Source organism: Odocoileus virginianus, chromosome 1, assembly GCF_023699985.2.
Source record: "Odocoileus virginianus isolate 20LAN1187 ecotype Illinois chromosome 1, Ovbor_1.2, whole genome shotgun sequence".
NCBI lineage: Eukaryota > Metazoa > Chordata > Mammalia > Artiodactyla > Cervidae > Odocoileus > Odocoileus virginianus.
Genome location: NC_069674.1, coordinates 71,327,769 through 71,341,587, shown reverse-complemented (window position 1 = coordinate 71,341,587; position 13,819 = coordinate 71,327,769). Strand labels below are relative to the sequence as shown.

The 13,819-nt window shown below is 41.2% G+C and overlaps 1 protein-coding gene across 2 annotated transcripts in view; it reads left to right on the top strand.

Moving 5' to 3' along the window:
- Nucleotides 1–13,819, top strand: part of GSAP (gamma-secretase activating protein) — a 90,442-nt gene that overhangs the window by 59,210 nt on the left and 17,413 nt on the right. For both annotated transcript variants that reach the window (XM_020880312.2, XM_070469718.1), the window contains exons 19-22: nt 1,670–1,723; nt 10,662–10,790; nt 11,853–11,911; nt 12,596–12,627. In XM_020880312.2, coding sequence (XP_020735971.2) covers nt 1,670–1,723; nt 10,662–10,790; nt 11,853–11,911; nt 12,596–12,627 — 274 coding nt within the window. The remainder of the gene's footprint in view (nt 1–1,669; nt 1,724–10,661; nt 10,791–11,852; nt 11,912–12,595; nt 12,628–13,819) is intronic.

Below are 13,819 nucleotides of genomic sequence, written 5' to 3'. Positions count from 1 at the left end.
AATGTGGCAGGAAGTTTGCAGGTTAACCCCCACCTCCACCCTGGCCAGAAGCAGGAAATGTACATTTCAGCTTCCTCCCCTCACCACCAATGCTGGCTGTCACTGTCCTATGTTCAGTGTCTGGGAGACTAAACAGCACCTCTAGTTCCCAGGGTTGAGAATATGTTAGTTGAATGTTGTGTGACTGTAACCCTGACAGACAGTTCTTCACATTTGTGTTTCTCCTTTTTTGTGGGGCAGAGGAACTTTGTGGACATACAGAGTGACATCAGGAAGTCCTACGAGAAGTACAATATGAAAAATATGAAAAAACCGAGTTAAACCACTGCACAGAGCTTATTTTAGGGTTTACCACGTTGCTTTAAAGTTCTTGCGGTTAGAGCATGTTACCTTAAAGGTCTCTCCTAGTTTTGAAATTCTATGATCCTATGATTTGATTTTAGTAATGATATAAATCATTTACTTTTCTCTAATCTGCATATGCTATTAATGCTATACCCTTAATAAATACTTGCCACAATAGAAAATTTTAATTCATACTTCTATTACTATATGGAAATAGATTATTTCTGTAAACAGCTGAATTGGATTTTTTAAGATACTAGAAAATATTGTGCTCTTACACATAGATAATCCTGAATTATGGTTTGCAGACAATGAGGCCTGTTGTACCTATTTTAAGATGTTATTTATAACCTAAAACTACTGAAATTTCTGTTCCTGAGTAGTGATAAGTGAAACACATTTAGATTCTTAAAACAGGCTTTCTTCTGTCACAGTGAAGATCTCAGTTGCTTCAATGTTCTGGAAATTTATTTCTCTGTCCCTGTGATGCTATTTTTCTCAGGAATATTGTATGTAAATGAAACCCAGGACATTTGAGTTCTAAACAAATACCAGATTTTATTTCTATTTTCCCATATATCATCTACTTTTTTTTTAGGAAATGAAAGAGGAATTGACTAATTGAGAGATTAATATATACATAACAACAAGGAACCACTCTTTTCAAAATAAGTGGCAATTTTGACAGTTTATCTTTTTATTTAAATTTCTGTTGTAATGCTCATGAGTTAGAAGAATGTTATTATTTGGATTTCCTGATGTGAATTGCCTCTTGCACATTTGCCATGGTAATTGTGCTGTATAAACTCTTTATGGAGATCTCTTATTTCTGAAATTATGTTGGAGGATGAAGTGCAGAACAGTTTTCCACTGAAGTCAAAAAAGAATCCCATTAGTGAGATGGGGATCAACTATAATATATTTAAATGAAGGGGAAGAGGGAGAAAGGAGTAAAAAAAAAGGAAAGTGTCCACCTTATCATCATACTTGATGGTGCAAATGTAATTTGCCTCCTTTGTTCTTAAATGGAATAATAATAATAATGTATAAATAATACGTTATTCTGTTTCTTCATAGTAGTCTTATTCTTTCATTTAGTGATACTGTCAACTATTATAATCGTAACTTTACAGAATATTTCCTTCCTGAGGTAAGAGATAGGCTGTGTTCACTAGTATTTATAAACCCCAAGGTTTATTTAAAGTAGAGGTTAGCAAACTGGGAGCTGCCTCAGCTTCTTTATGTACAGAAAATACTTCCTGAAGGCTCGGGCTGGTGGTAGTTGATACGTTTAGCAGTTGTGTGTGTGTTTCCCCCTCCGCAGGAAATTCCTGGAATAACCCTTGTGACAGAAGAGATTCCGTTGCCTCTTATGAAGGTAAGTGCTTACAGAGAGACCAAAGTGCAGGCTTTCATGGCTTCCTTGCTGGCCTCCAGTCACCTGCCCCAAACCTCATGGTGGGTTCCAGAAAGGATTGTGAACTATTGGGGGAGGGTGGGGTGAGGGGGAAGGCTGGTTGTCTAGGTAGTCTTTCCTAAGTGGTAGTCTCTAAGGATGGTATCAGGGCAATTCTTTGGAGTGCTCTTTAAAGAGGGAGATTTCCTGAAGACAGAGAATATGAAGATGTAAAAGTCATACTTTCCACTGTGCTTGAAGCCAGTCCACGCTGGAGGAAGTCCTGTAGATTTTCTCTAGAGGACCCGAGAGCTGTTTTTTTTTTTTTTTTTTCTCACTTCATTTACTTTGTCACCCCCTCAACACACACACACACACACACACACACACAGAATCTTAAAACCATTAAGTAACCTGGGCTGGGATTATCTAGTTTCCTTCTGGTTCTGAGAGTGGCTTTTCTGCTTCTTAAGAGTGACCTGTTCGGGCTCTCTGTGGCCTCAGCGCACCTTCTTCCTGCCCGCCAAGCGGCAGCCTTAGTGTCTCTCTACAGTCTGGTGGTTTCACAGGAGTTTCTAAGACAATGGGGAGGGTGGGGTAAGGTGGGTGAGTAGAAAAGAATGTGTATGTAGTTAAAAACTGGGGAGTATTTTAGCACAGTTTCCTTGAAGCTCCTTTGTTGTTTTTGGCACTGCCTCCTGTTAATTATAGCTTGCTGTGTGCTGGGAAATCTCAACTTTTGGCAGCAGGCAGCCCGGGGTGCCTCTTGGTATTTACATTTGATTCTTTTGAATCCACGAAGAGCAGGCCAGGCCCAGGAAGCTGGGAGGAAGCTGTGGGCGTTTGAGGTCATGGTGATGCCCTGGGGGTGAGAGAGGGCCAACTGGGGCAAGTTTAGTGGTTCTTGGTTTTGGACTTCAAGCATCCTTTGAGTAGAGGTGGATAAAAAAGGTTTCTAGACAGCAATGTGAGACAACTTTGAAGATCTACAAAAGCAGGAAAATGATGCAAAAGAAAGGTTTGATTAATAGCTTAAAAGATTCTTATTAAGAACCTCCACCCTTTTATTTTATTGTTTTTGCTTTTACCACTAGTTTAACAAATCAAGAATGTGTTTAATGGACACACAATAAACCAGTGAAGAAAGTTTTAGAAGAGAGCCATGTCACCCACAGTTCTTTAATTTCTAATGTAACTGTCTATTTGCCCCATTTCCTCTTGGTCTTTGTCATAGGTGTGCATATTTTGCCTAGTACTGGCCATCTAGGGATATTTAATAAAGATTATAAATTATAGTATATCATGCACATTTTCATGTTGGTACATAAACTTCATAATTTTCATAATTATGATTTCTAATGACTCCATAGGTTTCCACTGTGTTCCTGTGTCTTAGTTTACTTAATCATTCTTCCATTTTGAGACATTTAGTTTGTCTCTAGCCCTCATTGAAAAAATTATTTTTGCTATTAAAAATAATTTGGCAGTGAATACTTTTATGTAGGTTTTGTGTGTGTGTGTGTGTGTGTGTGCATATTATGTGATTTATTTCTCTAAGGTTAAATGCCCAGGAGCATTACTGAGTGAAAGGCCCTGACAATTTTTAGAGCCTTTGATTTTTATTGCCAAACTTATATTCAAAAAATGTTGTGATAATTTACAATTACAAGGGATTTATGAGTTTATCAGTTTTACTATAACCTTACCAACATTGTGTATTTTCATTAAAAAAATTAAGTATAAAAGACTGATGGGAAGGTTCTCAAGACTTTTACCCATTGATTTATTCTAAAAATACAATTTGTCTTTGCTTGGGAACAAGCTAGCTTATTTTGGCACTCTAACTCTGTGTGTGTGTGTGTGTGTGTGTGTGTGTGCATATAAAATTATTTTTTTATGTAGTTCATTTTTTTCCTTCTTTGTTATTCACTTTCCCTTTTCCTCACCTTTGTTCTACTCTCCCCTAATTATATTTAGCATTTGGCTCTGCAGAGAGTTATTTCCCATTAACTGTTCCCAAACATGCTTGGGAGTTCTTCTGAGACACTACATGGTTTCATATACAAGTCAGAAGTATCACATAGGACAAGTTTGAGCTGTAGATCTCTTCACTGTCCTTTCTATGCAGACATCATCCATCAGGGAGGCCATAGGAATGCAGAGGGATTTGCTCTTGGACTCAGGAGATGGTGGTACTGGGTTTGGTTTGGCCAGCTCCTGCCTGTCTCGCCCACCCCCATAACTTATCGAACCTTTCAGTTCACAAGACACTTGGCCCTCAAAGCTCCCATTTGTTTTCCCATCTCTGCTTGCATAATACCTCTCACTATAAGCAGCTGTCTTTGACCTACTTCAACCGCAGGTCCCAGCCCAATTATATTGCAATGGATCTTGTTGTAGTAGCATATCCCCCCTACTTTTCCTCCCTCCCTGGCCCGTTATGTGACTGTTCTTGCAACTTCCCTGATACGAGTTGGCTCTGAGCACCCTTAACCTGAATCACAAGTTACCTTTTGAAAGTGTGCTTGCTGCTGGATTTTCCATGAGGCCCAGGGGACCCCCGTCTGCTCTGAGCACACTTGCTTCCATTCTGCTTGTCAGATGACTGTCCTGATAAGGAGTCTGGAGAAGGAAGGACAAAAGGAAACTAGACGAGCACTTTCCTTCTGGTCTTCCTGCAAATAATTTTAGTGTGAAGCGGAGAACTTTATAAATGTTTAATATATGGACATCGAATTTAATTGGCTTATACCAGTTTATCATCTGAAAGACAAAAGATTTCCTTTATAGAATGGTTTCTAAAAGAATTTTTAAAAATGAAACAAAAAGTATATTAAAACAAGGTCTGCACCTTAAAACCTTAAAAGGCATGTCATCGAGAATGGCCTTCCTAAGAATGATTTAATCCCTTCCACAGGAAGTCATGTAAGAATTTTTTAAAAAGTAGAAACAATAGCTTACTTGAATATCAAGAATGGAGAAATGTAGTATTTTTATTAAAGTATTTTTAAGACAGACATCTTTAGTTTCATTTTATACAGTAAGGGCTTTAATTTAACCATTTGTGTTGTGACTGTTAACTCTCTGACCCAGAGACTGGGAAGGAGAAGGACTTCAAGCCTTTCCCAGGTGATGGCCACTCCAAGTGAGAGGGCTGCTGCAGTGTCCCATCGGGGGGCTGGATGCCCCGAGCAACTGGAGAAAGAGTGGTTGACACCTGTGCTGGTCTCCATTCAGAGACTTGTTCACTTGATTATGCTTCTTCTCTTAAACACTTAAAAAGTGTTTAAAAAATACTGTTTTAATTGGGCAAAGCATGAACACAATTAAGCTTTTAGTGAGATGCAAAAGACACCTTTTTCCTTGATCCTTCCAGTGCCGACAGCCACCATCACTTGAAGAAAAGGTTTCTTAGCGATTCAAAGTGTCAACACAATCACAGCGTAACAACTTACAGTTTTTAAAAATGAGCATTATTGCTTTGACAACAGTGTAGTATTACCAGAAATGTCAATTGGTTATGTGTGAGATATTGACTTTCTGAAGTTCAGTTTGTACATATGCGATGTTGTGATATAACTGGAAATATGTATTTCATCTTCTTCCATGGTTCCTGGCACAGAGCTCTCCTAAAATCTTTGTGATTTCCTAAGAGATAAGAACTATAGGGAGATCTTTTGTTATAACGTTTAGTGTTCCAGTTCCTGAAATAGCTCCAGAGCACAAAGGTGAATAGAAGGTCTTATTATTCCTAACAAGCCCCTTTCAGTCACACCTGAGTTTGTCAGTGAAGTTACTTTTGGAAAGCACCTAAGGGTGGAGCTGGTTGCCAGTAGAACCGACCATGTGATTAGAGGGTTGGCCCTTTCAGCCCTCTGCCAACACCACCTCCCAAGGCTAGAGTGGCTAGAGATAGTGTCCAGCCACCGATGGCCAATGGTTTAATCAATTGTGCCTGTGTGATGGAGCCTCCATAAAGAACCCTAGTTGAAAGGTTTCAGAGATTTAATGGGTTGGATGAACATATGGAGGTGCAAGGGTGGGGGTGGTGTGCCCGAAGAGGACGTGGAAGCTCAGAGCCCATTCCTGCCCTCACATCTCTCAGTCTGGCTGTTACTGAGTTGTATCCATTTATAATCAACTGGCATATAGAAAGTAAACTGCATTCCTGAGTTCAGAACCACTGTAACATATTATAGAACCCATGAAGGGGGCACTGGGAACCTCGGATTGATAGGCAGTTGGTCAGAATCACAGGTAGCAACCTGGACTTGAGAGTAGCATTTGAAAAGGGGGCAGCCTTGTGGGACTGAGTCCTCAACCTGTGGGGTCTGAGACTGTCTCCAGACAATTGTAGGACACTTTGCTGGCACTGGAGAATTGATGAATGTGGAGGGAAAAACCCACACATTTGGTGACAAGAAGTGAAGAATTTTGTGAATAGACTGTTGGAGAGAAAAAACACAAGTTATTCCTATATAGTGTATTTTTAGAGGCAGAGAATTATGGCAAGTTCAATTAAGATTGTATAAACATAATTTTATAATGGTCCAAAGAAACACTGCTTGTTAGAGACAGCGCACCCGGCTGGAAAATTCATTCCTGTCATTATCTGTAGAGATGGGAGTACCTTCAGTTTACTTCCCAGATATTCAGATTGAGGAACAGACATGATCAAGGATTCCTGTTTTTCTTTCTCTTTTGCCAGTCATTCAACTGTGCTGCTTTTGTTCATAGTTTGGTTGAGAACATAATGTTTAATTCTTAAGGTTGAGAGGAGGAAACTCTCTTAGCATGGGCTTTCTCAAGATACATGCTGATTGTGAGATGTAATAGTTTAGAGCCATATTTAGGAAGTTACATTAAAAATTACATCCCATTAAAAATGAGTATTACTACCCAGCTGGGAAGAGAAGAGAGGAATTTTTACTAAATGTTGGGAAGAAGGAGAAAGTCCACTTGTAACTAGGAGAACTTGCACATACAATATGTGGTTTTCCTAGCAGGAAGCCTCAGGAGTTACACTCACTGTCCTCTGTATGGATGGCCCTGCTTAGAGCAGCTTGGCTTAGTATGGTACCTTGCTGGCTTTGTGGACACATAGATGTTTCTATTTTATTCTGTTTGTACAGCAGGTAGTGGGCCACCGTGTTTCTCTGGGCTGCAAGTAAAAGCTGATACTGAGATAGTATCCACTGAAGAGCCTAGTTTGATGCTTTACCTCTGCTAAATGAGCCCTGGCATGAAGGGTAAAGTTGGCTTCCTCTTCTGTAAAAGAAAATGCTGGTTAATCAGCAGATGTAGGATCAAAGCCAGAGGGCCTTTAAGAAATGAGAGGCAGATGTTTTTTTCCTGGCAGTAATTTGCAGATGAGCCAATAAGTACCACAGTGTTGTTTTGTTTTGATTTCCTTTCTTGGTACTTCTTTCTTAAAGAGGAAAAAAATCGAATTTATTTCCCACATAAATGGGAAAGTCTCTTAATATAACCCTTTAGTCCTTTTGTTCAATTAATATTAGTTGTGGTGGACTACATTTGGTAATTATTTCACGTCATCCTAAAAGTCAGATTAAGATTATTTCTCAAGAAGAGACTGGAAATACTTTTCTTTCCTTTAAAATCAAAATGTAAAACTGTCCCTTGTATAGGGAAATGCTCCTGAGTCATTCCTTGAGGATCTGATGGACTCTAACTCCAGAGTCTCCCAGAAGTAGCTAAACTCATGGGTATTTTCTTATAATGCATTTCTGTGTATTTGAAATCATTATAAACTCTTTGCAAGAAGCTGGCAATGTGCTTCTTAAATTGTTGTGGCTTTTCCTTTCCTGTTGTCCCTGATGAATATGGTGCTTAGTACTCAGCTAGTTCCACAAATGCTGCCTGACAAAGAGGAGTGTTTCTGTGCTCCCAGGTTGGCTGGTAGGGTGTGCTTGTGTAGCCCCCACGTCCTCTTCCCTTCATACTGTGTAACAACAGCTAACATTTTACCTTGGTGCTTCTTTTACTCTCTGTGTCAAGGAATGTGCTGGTATTACTTTGGCATTTGAAGATTCTTTGAAAGTTAGATTGAACCTGCTCTCTAACCCTATCTCCTATTATGTCACCACACAATTGCAAGTCTGCAAGCAGGTGGTTCTTCATCAGCCTTTAAGCCAGAGATGTAGATGAAAACCTTTGAGAGTGGGTAAGAGACTGACATGACCTGGATGTGCTCAAGCATGTTCTCAGCCCAGGTTGAATAGTAGACTTGCCTGGGGAATGTCTAAAACTCACGAGGCCCAGGTCACAGCCCACAACAGTAGGAGTCTAGGGAATGGGACCCAGGTGGATACTGAGGTTGGCAGTCATACCCTAGGCGTAGATATCTTCACTGCAGAGATTGAAGTGCCGTGGGTTGTTTTCTCTACTTTTTCTAAAGCTCTGTCTATGGTCTGAATCTTTGCTCATTTCCTAGGAGCTGCACGTGGAACATCCTCTCTTCACCCTTCACTTATGTATCCGTTTTCATCTTCTAGGTCTTATTTATTTCCCACACTTCCAAATGGGCTTCCCTGGTAGCTCAGCTGGTAAAGAATTCACCAGTTCGGGAGACCCCAGTTCGATTCCTGGGTCGGGAAGATCCCCTGGAGAGGGTATAGGCTACCCACTCCAGTATTCTTGGGCTTCCTTGGTGGCTCAGATGGTAAAGAGTCCGCCTACAATTTGGGGGACCTGGGTTCGATACTGGGTTGGGAAGATCCCCTGAAGGAGGAAATGGCAATCCACTCCAGTATTCTTGCCTGGAGAATCCCCATGGACAGAGGAGCCTGGTGGGGTACAGTCCTTGGAATCACAAAGAGTTGGATATGACTGAGTGACTAAGCACAGACTTCCAAATAGACCTCCTAATTTATAATGATCTTTGTGAATTTTCATAGCTTAAAAAATTGCATCACTTATCTCGTAGATACCAAGTACTGACATATGCCATTAACTGTACTCTCTCAGTATCATAACATCCAGCCCAGTGACCTCCTTCAATGACCTACACATATTAAATAGACCTACAAATATTAAAATATTTCTGGGGCTTTTGGCTATCCTTATTTAAATATGAGTTATTATTTTAAAACTTAGATAATGTTTCCTTCGACCTCAGTAGTTTTAAACTATTTTAAGCTATGGATTCCTTTGAAACTCTGATATAAACTGTAGACCTTCATCCCAGAAGAGTGCTCATAAGAACACATACTCTGTTTTACATACAATCAATAGACTCAGGACCGCCTCTGAAGCATGTCCTTGGACTTGCTTGTTTTATCTGCTTATTCTTAACTAAGACAAGGTTATGAGGAAAGGGACTTTTTTAATGGGGCAAGGGTGAGAGGAGAGTAGTTTGGGAGAGATCTTTTCTTGGGAGCCGCAGTGTTTGTGTGAAAATAGTCTTCTGACAGAAGGATGCCTTTGGCGTGAGGGGAAGAAGGTCTTGCATAGGTAGGACACCATCATTCCTTCCTCCCCTGTTTCATCCTGGCAAGGTTGGATGGACCGTGCAGTGGGACTCCAATGCCAAGTGGGCAGAACTAATTGCATCACTGACCACTAGATGTCACCACAACACCAGTTAATTTGCTGGCTTCGGGCGCTGGTTGCCCAAACTCAGATGTGGAACAGCTACAGCAAGAAAAGCTGCAGTGACTTCCTTCCTAATTCTGTCAGTTGTCTGCAGGGTTTGCTTTCATTATTGTTCTTTCAATATAAGGGAGACAAAATGGTAGACAAAGATATATTCACTATCAATGTATGGAGAAGGAAAGAAAAGAAAAGAGAGATAGGTCAGGTGGAGAGTGGGACCTGACTCCAGGTTTCCGATTCCTCTTGAAATAACAATTTCTTGGAAATAGCTCTTCCTGTCTCTGTGAAAATGGGTGTTGGCTGGACAGGCCTTTCAAGCTTCTAAAATAGCAGGTTTGTTTTGTTATGTAACTCACTTTCCTAATACCGGTATCCATTTTAAGCCACTTGTGACTGTGCTTTCACTAAGAATTTGGGTGATGTGCTATTACTTAACAAAGGGCATTTTTTCTTGATGGGGCATTTTTTTTAAGTTCTCTTTTTTTTTCCCCTTGTAATACAGCCTAGTCTGTTCCCACCGTAGGCATTAAGCTCACTTTGTTTCCTAGCCACACATTGCACCCTTGATCCCAGTCAAATCTTTTATAAATGCATATATTTTGGCAAGATAATAGGTATCATGAATCTGTCTTCATTAATTTGCAAAAACAATTTTTTGTCAAGATATCCTTTAACATCAAAAATGTATTACTATAGCATTTTATTTTAAAATGAACATAATGAATATTTTTTGCTTTGGGCTAGTACAGTGATATCAATATGTCAAAAACCTAGAGGGGGATGGGTGCCAGCTAATTCCATTTTCAAGTAGTTGACAACTGAGTGTGAAAGTTCACTTCACCTTTCTGATTCTTGAGTTTTGAAAAAGACCCTTTGCAAGTAAATAAACTTAACTGGAAAATAAACCTGTGCTTCCACGTGCTCCAAATCTTGTGACCATTCTGTCACTGAACATGCCATTGTTGATATAACCTGAGTCAGAATGGGTTTCTGGGGAAGAAATGACTTGATGTGTTCAGAGCAGACTTCCCTGCTTAGCCCTCACCCAGGGGGAGTCACACTGGCTTGGGGGAGTGAGCAGCTCTCTCTCTGTATAAAAGGGGCTCGAAAAGAAAGGGAGGGAGGCAAGCCTCTTTGAGTCTGTTTTAGAATTCCTGTCAGGACAAGGCTGTCCTCCCTCGTGGGAAGTATCCGCTCGGAAATGCTGCCTCGTGAGAGCTTTGCAGCAAGGCCTGCACGGGCTGTGCCGTGTAGCTCGGGCCCCAGGACTGCTTCTCGAGCCCGCTGCTGTTTTTGCCTCTTACAGGTGCATAGCTTTAAGGGCTACTGGGAAAAACTGAACTCCAACCTGGAATATGTTAAGTACTCTAAGCCACACTTATACTATAACAACAGCGTGGTCAGGAGAGAGTGGCACAACCTGATCTCAGAAGAGGTAAGTGTGGGTTCCTGAAAGGAGAGCAAGAAGCCCAGCAGGTTAGATTAGGTGAGGCCCTGAGGTCATAAAGCTGGCTGAGGGCCAGCACTCTCCACTGCTGCCAGGCCCTTCATTAGAGCTGCTGATGCCCCGCAGGCAGACCAAGGAGCTTCTGCGATGTCTTTCTCTTCAAGAGGAAATTAAAGTTGCAAAGAGGTTAAGGGGCCCACACAACACGTTCATGGTAGAAGTGGGATTCACATTCGAGTCTCAGTGTGTCCTTGCATTACTTACATAGTTAAAAAGTGATTTTTAAAAATCTATATGTTCCCAAATTTGTGGTTGCTAGGAGTTAGGGAGGGCTTCCCTGATGGCTTAGTGGTAAATAATCCACCTGCCAGTGCAGGAGACGTGGGTTTGATCCCTTGATGGGGAAGATCCCCTGGAGGAGGAAATGGCAACCCACTCCAGTATTCTTGCCTGTGAAATCCCATAGACAGAGGAGCCTGGCTGGCTAAGTCCATACAGTGGCAAAGAGTCGGGCGTGAGTGATCAACTGAGCACGGACAGACGGGTTAGGAATGGTTGAAAGCAAAAAAGTGAATATGACCCCTATAAAGGGGTAACACAAAGGGAGATCTTGGGGGTGATGGAGCAGTTCTATATGTGGGTTATGGTTGTACATTGTCATATATGAATCTATACATGTAATAAAATGACAGAAATGTATGCTCACTGATTTGGGCATTGTACTATTGTTGTTTATATAAGATATGAACCCTTTGAGAGACTGGGTGATGAGTATGTGAACTCCCTCTGCAACTTTGTTGGATATAGTTGTAGTGTTATTGTATTGATAGATAAAATATAGTTGGACTTGCAGCTCCTTGAGAACTTGTAATAGTTTCAGAATAAAAGTTTTTTAAGCCAATTTTCTAAGAATCTAGGTGTTATGATTACCTTGAAACAAAGTCTCCTTTTTTTCTGAACTCTTGACTATATTGTATTATGACCTTAATGTGAAAAATGTCACCCACAAAACCTTCACCTTCCACACCTCTGATGTATCTTCACTCCTAGAAAACAGGAAAAAGAAGGTCTACGGTGTATGTGAGAAATATTCTTGATAATGCAATAAAGTAAGTAAAATGAAGGATTATTATAGCTATAAGATGGCTATCTTTTGTAATTACTTTGCCGGCTGCCTTTCAGGGAAGTAGCTTATTACTTTTGTTGTATTCTCAATGAGATGATGCCGTCAGCAGCCACCCAAGCCCTGTTTTGGAGATTGGAGCTAGAGTTTCTTGTGGGAAAAGTATATATGTTAAACCTTTTAGATTTGCATCCTGGGGATGGATGACTCAGAAGGAATAAGTGGTAATGAAAGCTCTTGTTAATAGAGCACTTTAGAGGGGTACAAGTAGTGGGTTGATTTTAAATACGAGTTACTCGGCTGGTGAACCTGCTTTTATTTTGAAAGCATGTTTTCTGAGTAGATGAGTCATCTCGGAGTGCTACAAGCATAGGCCCCATTCCAACCCCTGTTCTATTTTCTGTTCCCATTATTTCCAATAACTGAGAGCTGCAATTGTTCTAAATTACCGTCATTGTTTGCACTAAAAAGTTTTGAGATTTTATAATTGCTTAATGTGGCTTTTGCCAAGTTGATTAAAGTTTTTGAGGTTTTCAGCAGCCTGAGAACAGTTTCTGCAGTGGTTTTATGGGTTTTTAAACGACAATATCTTTGTATGGTATTGTGGGTTGTTTTTTTTTTTTTAATTAATGTTTCCTGTGTGAATAACATTGGCTAATTTTTCTTGTAGGGTGATTTCTAACCTAGAAGCAAAGAATTTGGGTAAGAAAAGACCTGTAATAAAGCCTTCTGGATTTCAGTCAGTTGTTTGTTTGTAACACCATTCTTCCTCCCACTGTGGGTTGGCAGGGAAATCACTTCCACTAGCTCAGTGAAGGCAACACCCTTTACTATCTTCCTGTCCGAGCGGCTCCCAGTTTCTTGCATGTCTGTCTTGGCACCAGGTCCTTCGGGAACAGATGCTGAATGTGCTTTAGCTGGAGGACTCCCTGACTGTAGGTTTTCCTCCTGTTTCCCTGTGGAACTGATCTAAGTAACATGCTCACTGGCTGTACTTGCAGGGTGTATTTCCCTTGGCTTAGAGCTATTCTCTCTCCAGCTATCTATCTGTGGGACTCTTTCACACCTCTTAAAGGTCAGCCTCGCTTTTTTTTTTTAAGCTGTTATTTTTATGTTTTTCTATGGGCTTGGATGTTTAGGTATATGCTGGTGACCCTAGTGGAAATTATTTTGTACAGTGCTTCGCTGCACATCCTGCAGCAGGAGGATGTGAGTTGTGAACACACAGCCCCCGTGAGTTGTGAAGCCTCTGAGCAGCCCCGGGGGAACAGGTCGGCCGGCCTGAAGCCAGGGCTCTGCCACCAGTCCCAGGCAGGAGCAGTCACCAGGGGTGTGAGCGTGCTTGCAGGGCTTTGTAGTGTGGGAAGTGTGACTGGTCTGGCTGAGGTTCCTGTGTCCTCTGCTCCCACGTCTGGTTAGAGCTCCTTCTGCTCCCGGACATCAGGGCCGTTTGCGTCTGTTACTAGTCATTCTCTCTTGATGCACTTCAGGGAACTCGCTGCGTCCTCTCACATTCTTTGTTTCTGCTAGTTTCCTAGGAAGAAAGTCACTGTCAGAAGTGAACATTCTTTGTGAAATGCGGAACAACCATGAAAACTGCTGGGCTCTAGTTTTGAATTTTTCATCATGAAGGTTGTGTAGGATCTAGTTAGGATTTATCCCAAGGGGTCAAGAAGCATCTGTGCCCTCCTGAAAGGAGTCCTCAGCTCCCTGACCAGGTCAAGTGCCTCTTGACCGGCACTGTGACCCAGGTTCTGGCAGAGGAAGATGGGGCACAAAGATGCTCTAGGAGATCTTCCTAGAGACAGTGTTGGCCTGCCCCTCCAGTCTTGCTGGCACAGTGCAAATCATGGTGGAGAAAGTGCCATTTGGTTTAACCTCACACACCACTTTT